Genomic DNA, 25,418 nt, shown 5'->3' with positions numbered 1-25,418 from the left:
TGTTTAACACTGATGGCTGTACATACTCGAAGTAGATGCATTTTATAATTTGTATATTTTTATAAATCTGTGTGAGAGTTTGAGATTTTATTGTTAATTCATAATATATATATATATATACATAAACATTCCGAGACTAGAAGATATTATTCGTAAATATTTACATTTGAAGTGAAATTGTAAATTGTGTAGCAAAGCTAATATTTATTATATATAGGTTGTAAATAAATTTAAGTTGGAGAGTTTCAAAAAGTGAATTGTACTTTTTCTACATACAAAGTATATTAATTGGATGTCAATTTAGAGGTGTTAACTAAATTACTAAAATGAAAAATAAAATGAATACAAATATATTTGTTCGTTTCTTTTAAAAGAGATAAATTGAGTCACAGATTTTCATTTCTTGTTCACTTTCAGAAAATTTTTTATTACAAAGAAGCTATTACCGAAAAAATTGTCTGTAAAACAGAAAAGAAAATCTGACTTATTTGTCTGCATGTGTCTTTGTGCATCTTGTAAAAATTCAAAAAAAAAACTTTGAGTTATGTCCCCTTACTGGTTGGTAATTTTTCTAACAGGATGTATTGGGTTTGTTACTTCAATGTTATTACCTTTGAAAAGACACTCAGAAGCTTCAAGCATTTTGTATGAAATTTTTTAGGCTTGTTAGTCTTCATGAAGTGTTTTGTTCCCTGGTATAAATTCTGTATTCATTGAGTGGTTGCAGTATAAGCTTTGGAGGCTGTTTGGGTTACTCAAGGATTTTTCATTACATTATCTGAGATAGTGATTAAGTTGGATCTTGATTGTTGCACCTCCTTTTCTATCCTTGTGATAAACTCCTGTATCAATTGAAAAAAAAACAGAAAGTTTCTGAATATTTTTTTTAAATATCTCTTTATTGTGACTATATTGAATTTTGGTCAAGCAAGTGTTTTCATATAACTGGAACTCACATGGAATGAATAAGCAGATTAAGTGGTAATAATCACCCATGTCAAATCATTATTACCTGGAACATCAAAAGGATTAGAAAGTTGACAAAAACAAGTACCTGGATGACCTTTGACAACTGTCAATGATCAATTAATTACACGTCTCAGTGATCACACAGTCAAATTTCATTGAAGTTCCATTGTCTTTCTTTGATCTCACCTACTAATTGGATTCAGAGAGTTACCTGTATTTTCACCTGTAATTACAAGGTACACATTGATAATCTCCTATTTCCTGTATCCCTGCATGTCACCATTTACCTTTTGGGCTACTTCTTGTAAAAGTTTATCATATTGGTTTGAGGGTCTAAAGGAGTGGGTACAATTTCTTGAACCAGGAAACTGTCAATCAAGCTATATTTAGTAAGTAATTTGCATGAAAATTGTTGTGGTTTTATCTCTTACATTTAAAATGCATGTTAGTGAAAATATTTTGTGGTTTTGTGACTAAAGTTTTTACATTATTAGTATACTACATGTTAGGAATTAGAGCAAATTGACTTGTTTGTATGATTGTAAAATTCTGTAACCTCTGATCCCATCCAATTTTGTGTGCTTTGAAACTTAGTAACTTGTAAGATTTGAATTTGTTATACTTAATTTAATCCCTAAATCAATCTTTGTAAATAAATGAAGTTGACAGAATTTTAAGTATGATTTTGTATAAAAATCAGGCAATGGGTAGCTCATCATTTTTCTCAATATGATCTGTTTCCCTTCATTTACCAGTATATTAAAAACATCTAGAAAAGAAACTAAAAGATATTTGAATTTGTCCTGAAGCTTATTTTCATGCTTACATAATGAAAAAAGTGTCGAAAAATTTTCCTGCCATTTATCTGTAGTGAGTTTCAACTAATTTTTACCTACATATATCTTTATAAAGCAAACTTTAAGTTCAATTGTTATTTTAATTGGGTTATGAGGTTTAAATAATTGGATGATGCAGTAATATCTCTATGTTAGTTTTTTTTTTCTTCTTGTGCAACACCTTATACACATTTTGCCTGATTCTTAGACAGAGAAGTACTTAAATGTTCATACAAGTACTTGCATGGTATCTTGACTATAAAATGTTACAGATGAATAATATTTTAAAATATTATGACTCGATACATGTATTGAAGGATTTAACATGTGCTTTCATCAGATTGTTGATAGATTTTCTTTTTTACACATTTTTCAACACTTTAAATAAAATCAATGAAAACGAAATCTTTAACTCATGACCTTCGACCCTCATTGAAACTTAAGAATTTAAATAGGGGAAGTCTAAGTACATTTTAAAGCCGACTTAAAAATTAGTCATTTTAACAATCGGTAATTACTATACAAGAATTGTTAGTTGACCCATAACTATTATTTTCTCTCAAATAACATGTTAAATACAATATGCTTTTATAAATATTTTGAAACATTATGAGACTCGCCAGTTAAGCTCCTTTTTGCAATTTTATACCATGAGAGTATTGTAAAAGAAATGGCTATGAATGAATTAATGAGGGTGTAAAGGGGGAAATACTTCTTCTAGTTTTATATTCTTTATTTTAATGTCACATTAATGAAGGTGTCAAATTTTAATATTTCTTGTACATGACACAGCTTTAGCATGTGTTCAAACTTCATACTTAATGTTTACCCTCCCTTTTTTTTTGCAATGAGAGGCATTTATTAAATTGTCATGTGTTCACCTATGCTAATGCTTAAGGAGGTAGACATAGGGTAAGGGACACAACTCTTACAAATCATTTGAATGTTCGTATTCATCATTTTACATCAATCTCATGCAATCATCAAAGTAACTTGGACTGATTTCATTCTGTTTCAATTGAAAGCTTGATAGGCTCTCTTGAAGTTAAACATGATACAAACATATCACTGATTCAAGAGTTATGTCCCTTACCCTAGGTCTACGTCCTTAAACTATTTTTGTACTTTTGATTTTATGTAAAATCTTAACTTTTTATTTGTTATTGATAATTTTAAATCTGTTGATGATTTTTTTAAAAGGTAAATGAACAAGGAGGCAAACAAAAAATCTTTATATTACTAAAATAAGAAATCATTTGAATTTACATGGTTGAATGAATTATCAAGTATATCTGATGGTAAAAAAGATTCAGGGGTTTAGGGGAAACAAACACATGAAGATACAAATTCATATAGATATGAGATAGTACTAAGGGTTAAAGGTCATAGGGTAATTGGAAACATTTGAATGTATCAATTGTTATAAGGGGAGATACCCATGTATAGAGACAAATTTCTATAGATATGAGTTTGTGTCAAGGGTTAAAGGTCATAGGAAAATGAGAACATATTTTAAATGTAACAATTGTTAAAGGGATTCAGGGGAGACTATCACATATAGGTATATATTTCTATATATATATATATATGAATCAGTACTGAGGGTAAAAGGTCGTAGGGTGGTTGAGAACATTTTGCATGATACCAAAAATATATATCATTGTATAGTACATGTTGAAGTCACATTGAGTCAGTTTTGAATTTAAAATATATTTCTTAAAGGTTCAGACTTAATGACACATAAGTTGTATTTTTTGATTATGATGTATGAAAAAAAAAATCTGAATAGTTCAGAATGTTTTCTTCTCAAGGCAATTCATGAAGTATTTTCTTATTCTACTTGTATTTTTGTTTTGTCCTAATTGCTGTTTGAATAAAGTAACTGATTTATTTTTGACATTTGCATGTCAAAGTCATCTCCCCTTTCCATTTTCAGACGTCTTGGCAGACAAAAGAGAATCACCTGAAAAAGCTGAAAGTAAGTTTATCTTAAATAACTCTTTTTCTATTGAAATGTGTCTAAAACAAATCCTCAATGAACTGGTAACCTGTCTAAAACAAACCCTCAATAAACTGGAAACCAAACTTAAAATCAAGGAACCTTTTTTTTTACCATGCACCATCTGACGTCCCTTTATATCAGTTTCAATGCATTCTGAACCTGTATAAACCAGACACTTGCCGAAACAGAACAGTCCCAAAGGGTTTGGTTTAGACAGGTTTCATTGTGTATAGTTTTCCTTTATTGAAGTGACTGCTCTTCACACCCCTCAGGCCTCTCCTGTCAGTCAATTTACCTATCTTTTGAAAGGGATGTATAAAGATAACTCAAGTTTAGTATGAAATTATGTAAAATGGGGTATTATCAATAGTCCCCTACAATGTACATATACAATGTATATTAACATCCATTCATTGATATTTAGTCATTAGTTGTGACTTCAAATTCTGCCTTTACTGAGCATTCAGATAATGCTTTATGTATTTGAATTTTATTCAGTAACTAGACATGATTTAACAGTTTACCGAGATAAGAGATTTCCTCAGAAAAACAGGACTGTTTGAATACTTAAATCTGGAAATATGACACCTTTCTAGCAATCATTGTTTTCTTCATTACGTTGGTCAGTTTTAATCATGTTTCTGACAGCTAATCATAAAATGACAGGAAGATAAACAATACATCCCTGACATGTTTACTTACATTAGGGAGGAATTGTAAACAAATAGAGTTATCTCTCTTTGTATGTGATATTCCACATGTACTAAATTTAATGAAATTTTGATTTGGTAACTTTCTCCTTTACTTTATAAATTCCAGTTTAAATTTAAATGATAAAAAATGAGGATTATTTTTTTTAATTGCTGTTAAAGAGTTTAATTACATGAATTTATTCTGACTAAACTAGAAAATCAAATTTTAAATAATTCTGGTTTAGAGAATTAAGATTTTTAAATATGAATTAGGCAAGTTATGATTAAAGAAGTTTATACCTTAATAACTAACTTTGTAATTGGATTATGGTGGTATTTAGAAATAAATACTGCTTGTGAGCCGCTAGGCTTTAAACAAGTGCTTTGATGGTCTATAATAAATCTATTATTCAGAAAGAACTTCCCCTCATGAAAGTTCTCTTAATTTAAAAAGGAAATATGCTTAATCTACCAAAACTATTTTAAACAAACACCAAAAGTGTTGCATGCATTTGCTCTGAGTTATAACTGTGATGTTTTCAATATTTAAAAAGTTTTTCGTAATAAACAGGCATTAGATCATGTGTGTGAAAATTAAATCACAGCTGGACAGTGCTTTATAATTAACACATGGATGAAAAAATAATATTGTTTAAAGCTTTAAGGAAGCTTTGAAAATTCTGCACGTAAGATGGTTATGTGGAAATTCTGTTGGAAAAAGGAGACAATCAATGAGTTATGGAATTAATTTCTAAAGAGTTGTAATGAACTTGATTGAGATAGGACTTTGTGGTCACCTCAGTGTTTGAAGTCTTGGTAGTGGAGAGCAATGGATGTATGTACCTTATTGATAAACCGATCCTCCAGTTTCATGATCTGGTATCTCAGTAAACCAGTTTGTAGATAATTACTAAGACATTTTACACCCTGAGTTCTTCTATCACTGGAGCTTGCTTGAAGTAGGACAGTATACATGCTATCTTGTTTTAATTATAAGAGGCATAATTAATGTACAAGCACCATAATAAAGAGATGATATGTCAAAATAAATATTGATACATTGATTGGATGAATAGGAAAGACTTACTTAACAATTTCTGCATATTTTTATGACTTGCACTAAGTGGAGGAATATGTTCGGAACTTTGTATGGAATTATTCTGTGAAATACTGCTTTAAAGAATTCTTTGTCTTTATAATATGTGAGGTTCTCCAGATTTTGATGCTAAGTATTATTAAGTGATAAAGAACCCTAAAATGTCAGGTTTCCTGAAGGTTTAATCATTTCTATTATCTTTCAAGTAGAATTAAAATAATTCTAATCCATGTGTCAATTACTTGGAAGTACAGAGGTCTTTTGTGAAATGCTGCTTTAGGAATCTTTATTAAATGTATAGTATTAAAAAAAAATATTCTCTTTTTCTAAATTTTGAAATTATGAATAAAGATGTGCAGTTTATCCTAAAATATTACTTGAGTTCAATTGACAACAGTGAAGTAAACTTTTGTGTGGGCGTTGACCAGGACTTGACATTTTACCTTTGTTTTCACCTGAGGATTAATTAATGTGCATAATTGATCAATTGACAGACTACAAGCTGTGTTACTAATTCATAAAAGGAATACACTCATATTACAACATTTTTGTTTGTGTAACATTGCAAGTTTTTGTAGTTGTTTCTATTTGTTTCCTTAGTGGAAAACTGTGTCATGCTTGGATTTTAGACCCCAAAAAATATCTGAGACTTTTTTGTGGAAAGAATTTAATAGTAGTCAAACAAGTTTATTTTGGGATCAAAGTCCATCTACAAGTAATTTTTTTCTTCTTGATGTTTATTTCTTTTGTGTTTAATTTTGCAGTTTGATACAAATTGAATAACATTTTTGATTATGCAGAACATAGTACAAATTTAGCTCTGTTTTATGGTTGAAAGAAGATTTTTATCACAATTAAAAGTGTATCTATTTAATTTTTTTTCAAAGTTTCTTTTTAAATCAAATTTAAAAAAAAAATTAAACCTGTGAAGTGTGAAATTATCTATTTTAAATATTCAAAATTCAAATTTTATGACCAAGTAAATTTGTAGGTAAGGAATGATTATTTTTCAGTAAAAACTGAAATTGCTTAATTTTGTAAATGAGATTTGAAATATGACCCAGAAATTTAATATTGACATGGATAGATACACTTAATGCTGATAAGACTGTGAAAATTAGTTTGTGAAAAACAATAATGAACAATTTAAATTTCTATGGATTAAACAGTGCATTTAACCGATTAGGAAAAATCATGCCATTGTTGAACAGTGAAATTCATTCTTATTACAAATAGTATATACAGATTTTTATGGATATTGACATATGTGTTACAAACTGTTACATTTTACTGAAATAGACATGATTTGGTTTGTAGCACATGTTGCATATAGGAAAATTGCACATATTTTTACGTACAGCAGATGAATATAAAAAATCAATCAATTCAAATGGAAAGCTGATAGTGTAGGAGTTCTGAAATGGAAAATGCTGGTTAATGAGATAGTTAAGACTTGTGGACTGGGAGTTTCCTTTGGGAAAGTTTCCTAACTTTTTAGTTCTCATTTGTGCTTTTTATGAAACATGATACAAAGATAAGTAATTTTTAAGGTTGGATTCTTGGAGGCAATGAATTAATGATGAAATTGGTAGAAAATGAAGAAGAAATATTGAAATTGATATTTGATTGGATTATTGATTCACAATATATTCTATTAGGGAATGATGTAAAAGTTGTGGATTATCAAAAATATTGGAAAAGTTGAATGTTTTAACATAGAGCCTTATCAAAAGCTGCAGTGTAGATAATTTTCTTATCAGCTTTGAAACCTCGACAAGATGACATATGGATATACATATATTACTGTTATTAGTAGTTTGAAAATTGAGGCATTGAGCCTTGCTTATCTTGACACAGGTGAGTTCACTCAAGGGAGATAACTCTCTGATCCAGATCAACTTTGGTATGTTTTTTGTTGTGTCTATCCTTATCAAAATAAAACAACTATGGATTATGTAGGACTTAATTTTGACTTCTGCACTTGTTCTTTGTCTAAGTTAAGCTGTGGAATAACAATTTAAATTCTTTCCTAATCTTTTGGATTAAGAACTCCATTCAATATTTTCTCAATGTCAAAGAATACTTATTTGTTAACCAAACCTACTGAGAATCAGATAAGCATCAATATGAGAAGTTACATGTGTATTTTGGTTTTGTAAGTGTTACTAAGAATTACTGTTAATAACAGTTTAGTGGACCCCCACATATTAATGTATAGATCAGCCTCTATCCTTTTCAATCTAAAATAGTTAACTTTCAGACGCAGTTGTTATAAAAATCTCTTATGCAATTATAGATAATCCTTTTTCCCAACTTTTTACTGACCAAAATGTGTAAGTCCTAAAAGTTTTCAGACATTTAGACCTTTCAAAATTAACAAAAAGTTTAAATTTCATATGAAATGAAAAAAAAAGGATTTTTAAGGGGGGGGGGTGGGCTAGGATGAAAATTGAAATAAAAATGAAAAGGCTGGTTTTAAGTTTTTCAAGAAATAAAAAGCTAGGACAGGCCATTAAAAAAGGAAAAAAAGAGGCAATTTTCCAAGAATAAAGAGGCAGGATAGAAATTTTGATCCTAGCTCTCTCATAAAAATCAAGCAGTTACTCCTAAACAAATTTTCTCTGTTTAGCCAAGGTGGCTGGAAAAATGGTTTTCTATAAATATAGAATCAACAAACTTCCCTTTGGTCGTTTCTCAAATTACAAAATTACAAATGAAGGCAAATGTAACTAATATTTGTTTTTACCTCCAGGCACAGAAGAGATCATCAAAGGGGAGGACATTGCTGTTATCACTACTGATGGTGAAGCTCCTCAATTCTTACTCAAGATACAGACAGAAACTGTAAGTGTGTCCAAACCATCAGAAAGTTTCTGTAAGCTACCATATACCTTGTAGAGTTTTAATTTTCAATATTTGCTATGGAGAGAAAAGTATGGGAAAAGAAAACTCTGAAAACCCTTTGAAATTCTTATTCAATTTCTAAACAATAAGGTCAAGAACTCCCATTTATTAGCACAGAAAATCTAACTAGGAAAAGTACACCTAAGTGCCAATTTTCTTTTATCAAATTAAAAAGCTACACATTTTTGTGAAAAATTTGGAAGAAGCTTTGGGAAAGCTGAACTCTACTATTCACTTCACTCTTTCAGTGAATTAGGGAAAATACTCAGTCCTGTCAGTCCTGACTGATGAAATTTTGGCATTATTTGTTCAGGACCCGCAATGTTCGTTGATAGAGATAGAAGAACTTTTTTTTGTTAGGTACAAAAATGTTTTCTTGTAATCAGGTTGAAGAAGGTGAGACTGCTGACTTCAACGTTGAAGTTGTTGGCACACCTCGACCAGAACTTCATTGGTTGTACAATGGTGTTGAGATCACTCCCGACAAACGACATGCCATATTCGACAAAGACAATCTGTCCCACCTACAGGTCTACGACATTGACGAGGCCGTACGTGGTACATACACTGTTGAGGCTACCAACGATTATGGGACAGCCACTTGCAGTGCTGAATTGGTTGTGAAAGGTATGATATACTGTTAAAGCAATATTCATGAAATTATGTACATGCACATCAAGTAGGTATTAATTCCTATTCTTTGTAAGAATCAGGCTGTGAGTAAAACATGGTGGAAAAAAAACACCCAAGTCTTTCCTTTAAATATTATTCAAAATGTTATTTGAAATACAGAGATGGAATTCATTTTTTTTAATTGCCAGCACTTTTATCATCAAAGGAAGATAACTCACTTTTCCCCAATCATTCCAGTGTTACTCTGAACTCGCTTTTCTGCATACTTTGACATTTCTAAGGCAAATGTCCTGTCAATTTGTCTTCAATATACCATATGCTCTGTGCCCACATTATCTAATTCCTGTGTTTTTTGTAGTGTGATTTATTTATTTTATTTAATTTTGCCTGATTCTTACAGACTCTAGTACTTTAATGTAGCACCTCCTTGTAAAAGTAGACAATAAAATATTCATGTGAAAAAATGGTTTTGACTGGAAACCATTTAGAAGGCATAAAAAAGGAGTTTTATTTCTGTTTCCTATATAGTGCAAATCATGTCCAAAAATTTCAAATCCATGAAGATTTTGTCAGCCAGAAAATTTTTAGTGATGTCCCATAATACAGAAGGGTAATGTGGCACACATACTCAAAGCTTTAACCTTCTCTTGAAAAATCGTATTTTTGGACTTAATTGTTATATTTCTTTTCAGCTGCTCCTGATGAAATCACAGAAGAACTGGTTGCTCCTAAATTCATCGTGGAAATCCAGACAGTAGAGGCTACAATCGGCGAAACAGCCAAATTTACCTGCAAGGCCACTGGCCAACCCAAACCACAAATTCTGTGGTTCAAAAATGACAAAGAAATATCTAAGGATGATAACAAGTTCAGTGTTCAGTACGGAGATGAAGGGGAGGAAACTCTTCTCATCGTTGATGTACAACCTGAACATGACGGAACGTACATGGTAGAAGCCAAGAATCCTGCTGGCAGTACTAAATGTAAAGCTGAACTCTTTGTTGAGGGTAAGACTAATTATTTTTTAAGCTTTTCTTGAACATTTGATAGAACATAGATAGAAGTATCTGGCGTTATGATGTGTAGTTATGGTGTGTAGTTTTTCTGATGATATGATATCTTGTGCCAAATAAGGGGTTTTTTGGCAATTTTGAGGCAAAAAGGTATTCAAAAAATTTTTGCATTTCTTATTTTGGCGAATGCTTAGTTGTGCTCTTGATACCATAGCTCAGATTAAATAATTTATGGAATTCATTTTGGCTGCTATAGACAGACTGCTAAAATGCACCAAATTTAGCACCCTGCGAAAATTAACCGCTATACTGTAAACGTATAAGAGCTGATTAGAATAAATATACAAGATAATTGAAAAGTAATGGTGTTTTACATGTATATTCTTTCTTCTATATGAAAATTCTATGAAAAAAAGAACACAACAATAAGAAGTTTATTTGACTGTGAAATCCAATCATGTTGATGGAAAACTTATTATTTGAATGTTAGTTTATCTTTGTTTAAAATTTTCCAGAAATCAAGGAAGACAAGCCTTCTGCTCCTGAGTTCATCAAAGTACCTGAAAAGGTCACTACCAGACAGCATGATACTGCACAGTTCATGGTCAAGGTCATTGGAACACCCAAGCCAAAAGGTAGGTCAAGGTCATTGTTAGGAGTGGGTCAGTTGGTACTTACTTCAGTTGCAGAGATAAATTTTGGAAGGAACCAAAAGTACAAAATAATCTTTTGTGTAGTTCATTGATCTTTCATCCTCATGGAAGAAATCTGAGAACTTCAATAAGTACCTATTATATTCCCACAGGATATAATTGTCTTCATAACTTAAAGAGAATATCAATTCATTCAATGTTTTATCTGAAACTAGTATTGGTCCATCAATTAAAAAAAAACAACTCCTCTGTGGTCTAGTGGTATATGCTCACCCTAATTAATTGGAGGATTTTATATAGTTCAATCCCAGCCAATTCATTAAAAAAATGGAAGTTGGTAGTCACTGCTTTCTCTGCTGAGCTGGCAACATACTAAAAATACAGTGATGACTGGTCGACTGAAAGTAAACAATAATGTGTCTATGTGTAGTAACATGCCTATATATCAGCTGTTGCATATCAGCTATAGCACATTTAAAAGGGTGACCATTTAAAAATTAGGCTGTGGGTGGCACACAGTAAATTTTGCTTTCCAAAGTTCTCACCCATTTCATATCACAAATAAATCCTTTCTCAAAGTTTTTTTTTTAATTTACTGTAAAGTTTAAAAAGAAATCAAATCAATTACGTAGTAAGCATTGAGTTTCATCAAAGAAGGGAGATAATTCATTATTTTGTGAAAAAATTTGTTGCTTTGTTAGGAAACTTTTAAACCATTATCTTAGACATCCATTGACAATTTTAAAAAATGATGTTGTGCCACCCATTTCATAGGTTTTGCTTGGTTTATACATGGACAGACTCTCAGGCTAAAGGAGATAGACCTAGTGAAAGGGACGCAACTCTTACAAATCATTGGAACATTTGAATTCAACATTTTACAACAATCTCGTGTAAGCGTCAAAGTAACTTGGACTGATTTCAAGCTGTTTTAAAGGAAAGCTTGATAGGCATTGGTGAAATTGAATATGATACAAACATATCATTGATTTCAAGAGTTATGTCCCTTACCCTCCTATTAAAATGTGTCACACCAGTTAAAATCAAGGTTTATTTACTTGATCTTCTTGTATGGGAATAAAACTGCAAGTAATCAATCAAACTATGAATAAATTACATATAAACTTTGATTTGCAGTTGTATGGAAGAAAGACAACATGGTCTTGGAAGACAAAGAGTTATATCACTTCGACAAATACGAGGATACCTACTGTTTTGAGGTCAAGGACAGTGACGTTGTTGATGCTGGCGTTTATACCTGTGTCGCCTCCAACGAAGTAGGGGAAGTAACTGTGGATATACCACTCATTGTCAATGGTAAGAGTTACAAAGGAAAATTAAAATTAGCAAGAATTGAAAATAAAAAAACAAAAGAAGGCTAAATATCTTGAATTGTTATAAAATGATAGTTATGGTGTTTCTGTATTTAACAAAAATATATTATTTGTAAGAATCAGGCAATTTTTTTTTTTATAATCTGAAACTTGAGTATCTTAGTCGGCTTATCTGGCAAAACAACAGTCAAAAAAAGATACTACTATTGTTTTTATATTTTGGAAAAGAAAATGATTAGATTTGGAATCTTTTACCCAACACAAAATTTCTTAACATTAGTTTAAAAGTTTAGTTAAGTTTCTTCTACACTAACAGATATCAGTTTGTGCATGTTTTTGATGCAAATGTACATAAACCTGAAATGAGACATGTTTATGAGGTTAAATTAAATTATTTTGATACCGTAGTTGCTATAGCAACTATATGTCATTACTTTAATACATAACCTGTCTTTTACCACACAGAAATTGGCCGAGACAAGAGACTGTCAGAATCCCCATTAGTACTCCGCCACCAGGATACATCACAGGCTCCTGAATTTACCGAGACCTTTGAATCATGTACCGTAATGGAAGACAAACCCATAACCCTGACTTGCCGTGTCACTGGACTACCACGTCCAGAAGTAACATGGCTCAAAGACAACAAAGAGATCACCCAATCTCCAAACATCAAAGTATTGTATGACGGAGATAAATGTACACTGACAATAAAACGAGCTTCAATGGACCATGAAGGTGAATACAAGGTTGTTGCTAATAATTCTGCTGGTACTGCTGACATCATGGCACCAATAACTGTTGAAGGTAAGAATAATTCAAGTATAACATTGCTCAAAATTCTTTTTTTAATGATTGGTGTAGTTTTTGCAATCATTTTATTTAAATCTACATGAAAATGTAGGGATACTTTCTCTGTTATAATGTTTGTTATAAGTCTGTGTAAATTTTACTTTCAGCAAACTTAAATACAAAAATAAACTAAGTCAATTTTATTGACATTTCTCACATTGAAAGTTAATCAGTAACATCACCCAAAGCATGTTAAGGGATATATACAAATGCATTTTATTATGAACAGACATGTTGAAATTTAAACATAAACATTCATGTGAAAACATTTTTATATAATTAGAGAAAAGAACGATTTAAAGTAAAATTATTTTATTTTAAGGTAAAACAGAGAAACCAGAATTTGTTCGTAAGTTGAACAACCGTGATGTTAAAGAAGGCAGACCTGTCAAGTTTGAATGCTCCGTCAAGGGTATACCAGCACCAGAGATCACATGGTTCCTTAATGACAAACCAGTCGAGGGTGTCCGTTTCCACACTGATGTCCGTAAGAGCTTCTCAGACCTGATATACAGTCTTAGTATAGACAAGACAGAGGTTGAGGATGGAGGCGAGGTCAAGGCCATCGCTAAGAACAAGGCTGGAGAGGCTGTCACCATTGCTAAACTTCTGGTTGAAGGTATGGAAATTTTTTTTTTTATTTCTTAAAAATATGTTTATTAGTCATTCATTAAAATATTAAGACTGAATTTTTTTATTTCTTGAGGATTGGAGGGTTTCAATTCCTTATTATTTTATTTACAGAAAAGAAAGAAGCACCTAAATTCACCAGGAAGCTTGAAACCGTCAATGTTGTAGAAAATGATACTGCCATTTTGGAGGTTGAAGTGACAGGAAAACCAAAACCACATGTCACATGGTAAGTATATATATATATATATATATGTAGGAAATCCCCAGGAAAACTCACATATTTTAACTTCATAACTTACTACATGTAAATGAAGTAAACTATGTGCCTTATTTCATACATGTATGATTGTTTCTCTTGTAAGGAAGCAAATCTTGATTTGAGAATTAAAATTCAAGTAAAATTTGGTCTATGAATACATCAGTAAAATATGACTTGCTTCTAAAAACAATGAATGATATTTTACATATTGCACAAGCAGGGATCTTGAATAAGATTTAGGTATAAGTGTTTTGGTTTCTTATACAAGTTGGTAAGGCCTTCAACTTCAATGTAAATTTCTTCATACTTCCTTATATTTAGGTTGACCATGGACAAAGAAATTGAAGATTCTGACAGAAGGAAGATTGAAGTTGAAGGCAATATTTATCGCCTGACCATCAACAATACAACAAAGACTGACGAATCTCTCTACACTGCCCGGGCAATCAACCCTGCTGGGCAAGTCTCATGTAATGGTAGAGTAAAGATTCAACGTAAGTGTCAGATTTTTATGCCCCCGCAACGATAAGTTGGGGGGCATATTGTTTTACCTCTGTCTGTCCATCCGTAATTCCGTCCATCTGTAATTCCGTACGTAATTCTGTCCGTCCCATAAGTTTTCCACCCTTTTTTTTTTAAAATCCTTGAGCTGCTGAACTGATTTTTTGTATGTGAGTCTTTCATGATTAGTTACAGATCGAGTTAAAGTTCCGTTCTGCTACGCTGAGTTTTACCAAAATTATGGGCCCTGGACTTAAAAAATTCCATGGGAATAACAGTTTTCCGCACTTATTTTGTAAGCCCTTGAAGATATTGAACTGCTGTTTGGTATGTGAGTCTGTCATGATTAGTTACAAAATGAGTTAAAGTTTCATTCCGCTACACTGAGTTTTACCAAAAATATGGGCCCTGGACTTTAAAAATTTAATGGAAATAACAGTTTTCTGCACTTTTTTTGTAAACCCTTGAAGATATTGAACTGCTGTTTGGTATGTGAGTCTGTCATAGTTACAAATTGAGTATAAGTTTTATTCTTCTATGCTGAGTTTTACCAAAATAATGGGCCCTGCACTTTAAAAATTGTATTGAAATAGTAGTTTTTCACTTTTTTTTTTGTAAATGCTTGAAAATATTTGACTGGTTTTTGGTATGTGAGTCTGTCATGATTAGTTACAGATTGAGTTTAAGTTTCATTCAGCTATGCTGAATTTTACTCAAAACCACATGCTTGGGCATCATTTGTGTTTCACAGACACAATAACACATCTGACAAAGTGCTTTTTACAATTATGAGTTATGATATAGCTGTATGAAGGTTAAATGCAGGGGCATCATTTTATCTATACTCGGTGTCACATAAATAAGATACTGTTAAAATTTTACGACTTTATTGACACCTACCGTCGTTTAAATTGTCTTATATGACTTGTTCATTTGTTTAGCCGAACGGCTTCTCCCTAAATATTGAATTGTTAAATTCCGGTGAGATTTTAATTCTCGGTCCCAATATTTACATTGTCAAAAGTCGGCCATGTTTACAGTGATTGGAGATGTTGTTTACGTTTAATTGGTTTGTCAAGAATCGAAGAACCCAGAATGCATTTTGGCGTAAGTTCGGATATCTCGAATTTATTTTAAACGAACAACATACTATACTGAGAAGTTGATCAAGTAGACGATTGTCACCGGAGTTCGACGGGAACTTACTGGCCGGGTCATTCCTCCTCATAGGATTAATCTAGGGCTGTAACTTAGTACACGATGTATGGTAATACAGGACAGTTCATTTAGATGTTATTATGTAGGATAGAGGATCAAATTAATGATGCATGTCACAACAAATCAATATTATACAAACGTCTTAGAATGTGATGACTCTATTCACTACACTGCTCTATCCTACATAATAACATCTAAATGAACTGTCCCGTACTACCATACATCGTGTACTAAGTTACAGCGCTAGATTAATCCTATGAGGAGGAATGACCTAGCCAGCGAAAGCTATATTTTATAGCCTAGATGGCCGAGGGGTCTAAGGCACTGGACTTTGTGTAGGCGGTGTTGCCATATATGTCACAGCAGTACGAGTCCCAAAGACCAAAAATTTGCTTGGAGAACCATGAAGTTAGCTTTGAAGAACCCAATTTCAATTATGTTTTTTTTTTAATGTGTGCCAGTGAGATTTTCTTTCGATTTGCTATAGGTACAATCATATTGCTGATTTTTTCCAGCTGCCAGAAGACCATCAATTGTTACCAAGATGCAGGACACACTTCTACCAGAAAATGCTCCTGCTAAATTTGAATGTCAAGTTGAAGGACTGCCTCTTCCTGAGGTCAAGTGGTAGGTTTCAAGGAGTTCAGGTCATAGGTTGTCAAAGTGTTGGTTTATTTTAATCTTAATGTAATCTTCATTTAATTATCTTCAAATATGAAATTTATGCTTTATTATCCATTTTAGGCTCTGTATAATATTTGAACTATTAGTATTTAAAGTGTCAAATTTAAGCAACGGAATGTTTTAAAATTGTATGAAAAATTTAGAATCTTGTGTTGCCTAATAAATTTTACAGTTTGTCCCACTTAAGTTTGTCAGAATTAATATACAGAGATATGACTAATATGTTTGACAAAAACAAAAATTCTATAAAATCTATTTCTTTAGGTTTATCAATGACAAAGAACTTGAGGAAGGTGAAGACGTCCACATCCGTTTTGACAGACGTAGAAGTACATACACTCTGGAGATTGACAATGCCACACCTGAGATGCAGGGACTTCTCAAAGCTGTAGCTGCCAATGCTGTAGGAGAACAACTAATGACAGCCCAACTAGAGGTCAGAGGTCAAGCTCCTAAGTTTGAGCAGACACCACTCAAATGCACCATTTTGGAAGGTAAGTGGAGAGTACTTCTGTTGTCATCTTCTGATTTTTTTCTAGATTATTTCATAAATGTAAGCTTCAGATTGTAAAATGGCAGGAAAACTGATAGAGATAATTCTAAAAAAAATTAAGAATGTAATGCATTGTACAGTACAGGCAAAAGTTACAAAAATAACCATGAAAACAGTTCCCTCCTTAAATTATATTTAACTACTTTAAAAGAATATTTTATTATTATAAATTTGATTTAGGAATTTGGAATTCTAGAACAATTGTCTCTTATAGAAATGCAATGTTTTTTTTTAGTTCATGAAAGTATGTTATTTTCTTCATCAAGGTGAATCTGGCATGTTCCGTTGCCTAGTATCAGGGGAGCCAACTCCTGAAATACAATGGTCAAAGGGTAAATGGAACAAAATCAAAGATGGTGGAAAATACAAAGTTTACAAAGACGAGAAAACTGACGAAAATGTTCTGGAAATTGCTGACATCAAGAGAAAGGATGCTGGAACGTACCTTGTTTCCGCCAAAAATGAGCATGGTACAGCTGAAGCCCCTGCTACTCTTATTGTAACAGACAAAGCTGAGGATGTACAGGATTGGAAAGAAATGCTCAAACACAGGTAAGAAAATGGTCATCATTAAGGATGTGGGGACTTGTAACGTAAATACTGTTAAAAAAAAGCGGGGTAATAGTTATTTGTTTAAGTATTGAACAATTTTAACATTCATTTTGATCATTCTGTCAAAAGTTAGAAACTTTTTTATAAAAGTGATTTTTTTGTCTAGTAAACCACTTATTCAGTACATATATATATATATATATGTACATGTCACAGTTAGTGCATAAGGTATGTAAGAAAAAGAATGTACTTTTAGACTTTAAAAAATTGTGCATCATGGCAGGTGTTTTTTGTAATAGCCAGCTCACAGTGCATAAACGAATAGGGCCCAATTTTCTGGGCTCCCAGTTTTTAGTGGAGTCCAAGTTGCTCATTTGCTTTTGTTACTTTGTATGTTGTATTTTAGTCACTTTATGTTCTTTGTTGTGTTTGTTTTCCATGTCTGGTCTTTGTCCCTGGATTACATTTTTATTTATTTCCGTTAGAAACTTGGTTCCCTTGATTACTTTTTCAATCATTGGCTACAACTGATAAAATAGTATCGTAAATTCAAGGGTTAAGAAAGAAAAAAACAATTAACTACGTACAAAACTAAGAATAATCAAATGTTATTGGAGCACATGTTCTTTTATCTTCCTCACAGAGAACACGAGAGGAAGACACTTGATGAGGAAGAACTGATCTTACCAAACCTAAAACATGTGGAACAACCAGAACAGACTCCAGAGAAGAAGGAGAAATTTGTTCCTGGATTCATGGAACAGGATGAACCTACAGCCTTCGAAATCTTCAAGAAGAGGAGAGAATCTCAAGTACGTTTAGTTACTTAGTTATGTTTTTGTGGGTTAAGTTTACATAGTAGTCTGAATACAATGGTATTTAATAGTACAATAAGGTTTCAAGACTTCTAAATCATCTTAAATGTTTTTGTACATTTTGTACATCAGGCCAACTTAAGATATTTAAGTAGTTATCAGGCCCTCTCTCTTTTGAGTGATGCATTACTCATATCCCTCCCTCTTTTGAATGACACATTACTCATATCCCTCCCTTTTGAGTGATGCATTAATCATATCCCTCCCTCATGAGTGGTAAAAATAAATGTTCTTTTTCTCATTGGCTTTTATAAAGAGTGCTTTAGAATCAAGAAATTTACTTTAAAAAGCTAAGTCTTTCTTAAAAGTTTCTTGCTTATAGATATAAGAAAATATGGAGATAACTTTAAAATGATTGTGATGTGATTTTCAGATTTTTACTTACTTTCATATCTATTCCAGCTTGCACAACTACCAGAGAGGAAAGAACCTGAACTGTCGAAGAGAGAGAAACCAGAGTTGGAGACTCATGAGCAAAAGAAACCAGAGGAGAAATCTCCAAAGGAAGATGAGGAGGAGGAAAAAGGAAAATATGTCAGAGGTGTTAAACCTAAAGAACTTGATGAGGAGGAAGAATTCCAACTCAAGATTCCTAAAGCACAGGTATTGATGGTTCTGAGTATGAATTTCTTCTTTGAGATGTTTCTAAACTTGGTTTCATATTCCACTTCTCTTCGAAATTTCATATGACACAATGTCTCCATACTTCATGCACAATTTCATTAATTTTTATGTTCAATTTCTGCAATGTCTGGTACACAATGTCATCACTTTTTGCATAAACTTTCTGCACTTTTACTATGTTTTTTTTTATTTTAAATGTGTCCATTTTTCAGTGGAAGTTTATTACACCTCTCAAAGATGTCACCGTCAAGGAAACAGAAGAGGCCATCTTTGAATGTGAATTGAACATTCCAAACGTTTCTGTGACTTGGACTGTGAATGGTCAGGTGATCGAACAGAGCCCAAAACATATCCTTAAATCTGACAAGACTAAACATACACTTATAATCGTCAACTGTATCCCTAAAGATAAAGGGGAGATAACTTGTACCTACGCACACCTACAGACCAAGGCAGGATTAACTGTCAAAGGTATGTATACTATTATAGTATTTCATACTGTATTAAACAATGAAAAATGGATTTTAAGCACACCTGTTAACCCGCCCACAATAGGGAGGACATCCACAAAATCAATGAAAAATTCTAGAATCACACGCATAAAATTGTAAGATTTGTGTAAGGTTTTTGGTAAATAGAATATACTTTATGTACAAATACTAAATAATTGAATTTTTACATCCAAATTTGCATTTACTTAAAAATCTAAAACTCTATCTAGTTGTAATTATATGATTAAATATGAATCTTTTAGTTCAACACTGTTATTATTAACTTGTTTGAATAAATTTAATTATTAATGTGTTAATGACCATTAATATCTTTCTTTCTTTTCTTTTTTCACAAATAAAGATAAAATTTAACAATTAGAAAAAAATATTTCAGAAATTCCAGTAGAATTCACCATGAAGCTTGAGGACACTCAGGTCGGACCCAATGAGGAGGTGACCTTCACCTGTAAGGTTAACAAAGAGGATGTTGAGGTTAACTGGTTGCTTGACAACAAAGATGTCCCAGATTCACCAAAATACAACATCACACATGAGGATGTCACACATTCCCTGACAATTAAAGATGTCGACAGTGGTGATAATGTTGAAATCTCGGCTGTGTTTGGTGATGTGTCAACATCGGCTAAACTTGTTGTCAATGGTAACAGTCTCAATATTTTCTTTAGTTGAGAAAGAAATTAGTGTAAAATATTTTTTTAAAGTTGAATTTGATGATGTTAATGCTTCATTTATGTGTTTTATTGGTATTGTGCGATTTTAGGGTTAGGGAGTTCTGGTTTTGACTCTTCCCTGAGAAAAACAAAGAATTCCCCACTTCTCAAGCTTTTGAGCTGCAAATAGGAGAAAGAGTGACAGCTACATGGTTTTGAGATTGAATAATATATCTTAGATGGGTATATTGTTGTTTGGGTGGTTATTCCTGTGAGGTAGCATATTCAAATTCTGCCCTAGAGTGTTGATCTAGAACAGAACAGTTAAACTTTTCATTTCCTACATTGAAACTACATGTCCAACCAATCAAATAAACGCTTTATCCTAGAACACAGCAGACATCACAGTAATTTCAAATGTTGCAACTGTCTTGGAGCATTCTACTTGTGAAAGCGATCTATCATTTAATATATTGTATTTTTTATAGAAGTATCAGCGGACTTCACTGTACCCCTCAAGGACGCCACAGCCCTGGAGAATTCTACTGTAGAATTTGTCTGTGAACTGACAATACCCACCGATAATGTCAAATGGTTCCTAAACAATGAGGAATTACCAGAAAGTGACAGAGTTAAGATCATTAAGGAGGGCAAGAAACACAAACTTATTATTAACAATGTCAAGGTGGAGGACGAAGGTCAAATCACTGTTGCGGTTGGTGACAAGAAATCTAGTGCTGGTCTCTTTGTTGATGGTAGGTGTTGTTGTGTATATCATAATATTGAAAATTGGTTTTAGTTGATAATTTAAATACTTTAAAAAAATGTTTAAATAGAAGTTGTTCAATACCATCTTTGGAATTCTTTCATTAGATGCATATATATGCTTGATTGTTGAATTGAATTTGCAAAAGAAAAAACATAAGTTCTGAAGTATAATATAATCTTAAAAATTACTTTTGCAATTTTTTTTGCCAAGGATATTTTATTTCTGTAACATCAAGAAAATTTGTAATAGAAAAAAAATCAATATTGCCAGTATTATAGTTACTTTTATTTTGATAAAGTTGCATTTTTTCCACAATAAAACATTACAATAATTTAACAGTAGAGGAAAAATGTCTAATATTTTTTCAAAATTCAAAAAAGTAAATTAATTTTCAGCATTGGTTTATTTGGTCTGAAAATTCTCATCTTTGATATTTATAATAATGTGCTTCTTTCAGAAGTTGCACCTAAATTCATCAAACCTCTCTCAGATGCCACCATCATGGAAGGTGACACTGCTGAGTTGACATGTGAGGTCAATAAAGAGGGCGCCACTGTCAAGTGGTTTGCTGACACCAAGGAAATCACTGATGATGACAAATATGAGATAATCACTGAGGCAACAGTTCACAAATTACGGGTCAAAGGTGCTTCTGTTGATGACACTGCAGAAATCACTGCCAAAGTCGAGGATGAGAAAACTTCAGCAAAACTGAGCATTGAAGGTAGATTGGATATTAATGATGATCCTGACCCTTTTGTGGTAGATTACCTCCTCTGTGAATTGATGTAAATTAACCAATCATTACTGAGCAACTCAGCTGAACTTTCGTCAGAAGTTTTCCTAGCAATTTACCTTAGTATAGTGGAATCTGAGTTGCTCCCTATTCAGTTTTTTTCTGTGTGCATGTGTGTTAAATTCTAGATTTTTTTTAAATTATGAGTACAAGTAGCCATTTTACTGTGAGGCCCCTTTTCTGGTCTAGAATATTTTATTGTATTGTTGTGTTGGGTATACATGCTTGCATGATCAGTGATATATTAAGAATTCAATTATAGAGAAATGTGTGGTGACCTTTAAAAGTTCGTAACCTTCTAATGCATGGTCCTGTTTTATTGTGGAACCTGGTCATGTTGAACCTGGTCATGTTGAACCTAGTCATGTTGAACCTGGCCATGTTGAACCTAGTCATGTTGAACCTGGCCATGTTGAACCTAGTCATGTTGAACCTAGTCATGTTGAACCTAATCATATTGAACCACAAGTTCTTGAGCTCTTTGATAGTGACTGCTTTAATAATACTTTGACTTTTGAATGATTCTCTTCCTGTAAAGTCCCACCAGCTTATATTAAATAAAGAAGAATTTGCATGAGATTTTTCCCATGATTTCCTTGGCTGCATGAAGTGTTGCTAGCATGTTTTTGCTTTTATCCACAGACACGCCTGTTGAATTCCTTGCTAAACTAACAGAGCAATATGTTGAAGAAGACCATGAATGCGTGTTTACATGTGTAGTTGACCGTGAAGATGTCACAGTTGATTGGTTCCACAATGACACACCCCTGTTCCCAAGCGACAAGCATGTGATCAAAGATGAGAAAAAGACGCACTCTCTAGTCATTAAAAATTCTGATTACTCTGACATTGGTGATTATACCGTTGTCGTGGGTGACAGCCGAAGTTCAGCAAAACTTCATTTAAGCGGTAAATTTTATAATAACTTGCAGTTATATTCTCTATATCCTCAGTATACTAAGTTTCTATTACACTTTATATGTATACTTGTATCAGAGTTAGGCCAAACTGAAATGTTAGTGTTGAATTGTTTCTGAATTATTCCAATCTTTTATTATTTAAAAGTATTTAAAAGTCTCATTTCAAGAGGATATAATTTTATTTGAAATGTTTTGAAGATCTTTGGATTAAAAAAGAATTTCTAAGATTTGAGATCTTTTGTACAGGAAATTATTTTTTTTGGAAAAAGTTATGGCGGTAATCAGTAACACAGTTATTTTCATTTGGCCTCATACACATGGTTTAAAGGTATTGAGCACCTGGTGGTAAGAACTAACGCAAATCTTCAATACATATATGTATATGTGTATACTCTTCAACTGAAACTATTCTTGCAGCTTGCTTGTTGAAACAAATCGTTTAAAATAATTCAGTATGTTTTCAACCTTTATATAATTGTGTGTTCCTTTATATACATAAATTTTTGATAATGTTTTAACCTTTGACCTTTAACCTCAGTGACCAGTTATCTTTCAAGGTTAAGCAATTGTTTATTAATTCTGATATTATATTTTGTATATATAACACATTTGCATGCTTAAAGCATTAACAGCATTTTGTCTCAGTTTTGATATCCAGAAAATGATATACTGTATTCTTGTTGGTGCAAATCCAGTGCATTATAAAGGAGTAATAAGGTAGATATCCCATATGAAAATTATAGTATCAAAATTGTTTTCGGTGTATTTGTTATTTGAATCGAAACAGAAGTGGTTTTAACTTTTTAGAAAAGTAGATATTGTGAAATTTTCTTTCTATTACTTTCTTCCAAGGGTAGGAATGTCAGTTTGGGCATGAATCTTTTCTTTAGAAACTCTTTAGGCTGAAAATGCTTCAAACTAGGATTTTATATCAAAAAATCCTGGGATGGGGGGGGGGGGGTATCTGAAAAGCTAAGATGGGTTTCTCGTTAGATAAACATCTACAAGAATCAATGCTACTGAGTACTGCATGGATTTGCATGAAACTTTGCATGATGTGTTGCCATGTTTGACGTGTGACTTTCCCTCTGTTTCCTTCCAGACGACACTCCAATTGACATTGTCACACCTCTAAAACAAACTGAAGGTTTCGAGCAACATTGTGCTACTATATCGTGTGTGCTTTCACATCGCACTACGCAAGCAAAATGGCTGAAAGGAAATGAGGTTATAGAAGAATCGGAAAAATATTTAATATCTTGGGAAGGTTGCATGTGTAGTTTGACTGTTGTAAATTTAAATTTTGATGACGAGGCTGAGTATTCATTGATTATTGGAGATAAACGAACATCTGCTTTTCTATTGGTTGAAGGGATGTACAGTAGATTAGAAAGTGATATTGATGACTCAGATGTTTCAGAATCTCAGGGATCATTCTATTAGTTCACATCGCACTACGCAAGCAAAATGGCTGAAAGGAAATGAGGTTATAGAAGAATCGGAAAAATATTTAATATCTTGGGAAGGTTGCATGTGTAGTTTGACTGTTGTAAATTTAAATTTTGATGACGAGGCTGAGTATTCATTGATTATTGGAGATAAACGAACATCTGCTTTTCTATTGGTTGAAGGGATGTACAGTAGATTAGAAAGTGATATTGATGACTCAGATGTTTCAGAATCTCAGGGATCATTCTATTAGTTAAAACGTTTCTGTGATATAGACTTTATGCAAATTTATGCTAATGATATGCTAATGACTGTGATGTGATATGTGATATATTTACTTTTACTCAAGATGATATATATTTATTGCATGACTATATGTTCTTATTTATTTATCTGTTGAATTATTAATGATAGGACTGAGATTAATGCATTCTTTTTTTATCATATTTGAGTGCTATTTATCTTTTTCAAATGTATATTTTTTTGGTGAAAATGGAAGCATAAATCTAAATGAAAAATTATTATATTAGCTGATTTTTCTTTCAAATGTGAAAAAAAAAGAAATTTTCAAAAAAGGTAATCTATAAAATACAATTTATACTTAAAATTCCTTTCTAGCATTTTTTAAATAAAATTTCTTAGATTTAAATGAAAATGATTGATAAGTTACAATTACTGGTTTAGCTAAGACTTTCTGCATGTTAAAAGCTTTAAATTAAATGCAAAAAATGACTTGATCAATCATACAAATGATGTAAAAATCTGTGTGCATGAGATGCTTGCCTTCCAGATCTACCTCTTAACATGAAACTAATTGTCAGTCGATTCTGGAAGAAACATGAAGAGCTCGCTTCATTTATGTGTTCTGTCTCCAAGAGCGATATGTATGTTGACTGGTTCAAAGAAGAAATTGAACTGTTTCCGAACGACAAATATGAATTTGTTGATGCTGAATGTTTGCACGGTTTGATTATTCATGATTTATGCATGGACGATTTTGGAAATTATTGTTGTGTGATAGGAAGGAAGAGAAACATGTATGGTGGTCATTTAAATATGGAAGGTTTGTAGTCATAAACTTTGTCTTTCTGCTGCTAAAGCTCTAACCGTTTTATACTGAGAGGGACCTGGGATTATTTTCCACTGCTTCAATCAATATTTAATTGAAAGAATTTAATGTATGGAGTTCATTTCTGCTGCTTAAGAATAAGATTCAAAATGTGTAAGGACTTTCTACCAATGTTTTGGTTTTAAAAATATTTTTCCAAAAGGGAACTGCACTCCAAATCTGTCCAGTTTTGGTATTTTTAGGATTCAAGTAAGGAGGTAGACCTAGGGTAAGGGACATAACTCTTGAAATCAGTTAAATGTTTGTGTCATACACAATTTCACCAAAGCCTTTCAAGCTTTTCTCTGAAACCGAATGAAATCAATCCAAG

At 32.3% G+C, this 25,418-nt stretch overlaps 1 protein-coding gene across 5 annotated transcripts in view; it reads left to right on the top strand.

Moving 5' to 3' along the window:
- The window catches only part of LOC148600311 (uncharacterized), a 322,920-nt gene that overhangs the window by 202,620 nt on the left and 94,882 nt on the right, over nt 1-25,418 (top strand). For all 5 annotated transcript variants that reach the window (XM_088557824.1, XM_088557823.1, XM_088557826.1 and 2 more), the window contains 21 exons: nt 3,742-3,783; nt 8,348-8,439; nt 8,886-9,126; nt 9,825-10,139; nt 10,661-10,780; nt 11,936-12,115; nt 12,598-12,939; nt 13,307-13,603; nt 13,729-13,843; nt 14,198-14,370; nt 16,111-16,222; nt 16,544-16,773; nt 17,099-17,384; nt 18,028-18,196; nt 18,662-18,862; nt 19,096-19,354; nt 19,769-20,035; nt 20,534-20,800; nt 21,272-21,538; nt 22,253-22,519; nt 24,770-25,042. In XM_088557824.1, coding sequence (XP_088413950.1) covers nt 3,742-3,783; nt 8,348-8,439; nt 8,886-9,126; nt 9,825-10,139; nt 10,661-10,780; nt 11,936-12,115; nt 12,598-12,939; nt 13,307-13,603; nt 13,729-13,843; nt 14,198-14,370; nt 16,111-16,222; nt 16,544-16,773; nt 17,099-17,384; nt 18,028-18,196; nt 18,662-18,862; nt 19,096-19,354; nt 19,769-20,035; nt 20,534-20,800; nt 21,272-21,538; nt 22,253-22,519; nt 24,770-25,042 — 4,515 coding nt within the window. The remainder of the gene's footprint in view (nt 1-3,741; nt 3,784-8,347; nt 8,440-8,885; nt 9,127-9,824; nt 10,140-10,660; nt 10,781-11,935; nt 12,116-12,597; nt 12,940-13,306; nt 13,604-13,728; nt 13,844-14,197; nt 14,371-16,110; nt 16,223-16,543; nt 16,774-17,098; nt 17,385-18,027; nt 18,197-18,661; nt 18,863-19,095; nt 19,355-19,768; nt 20,036-20,533; nt 20,801-21,271; nt 21,539-22,252; nt 22,520-24,769; nt 25,043-25,418) is intronic.

This window comes from Perna viridis, chromosome 13 (genome assembly GCF_037379345.1).
Source record: "Perna viridis isolate PV_CMFRI_1.1 ecotype Kerala chromosome 13, ASM3737934v1, whole genome shotgun sequence".
Taxonomy (NCBI): domain Eukaryota; kingdom Metazoa; phylum Mollusca; class Bivalvia; order Mytilida; family Mytilidae; genus Perna; species Perna viridis.
This window is presented reverse-complemented; position numbering and strand designations above follow the sequence as displayed.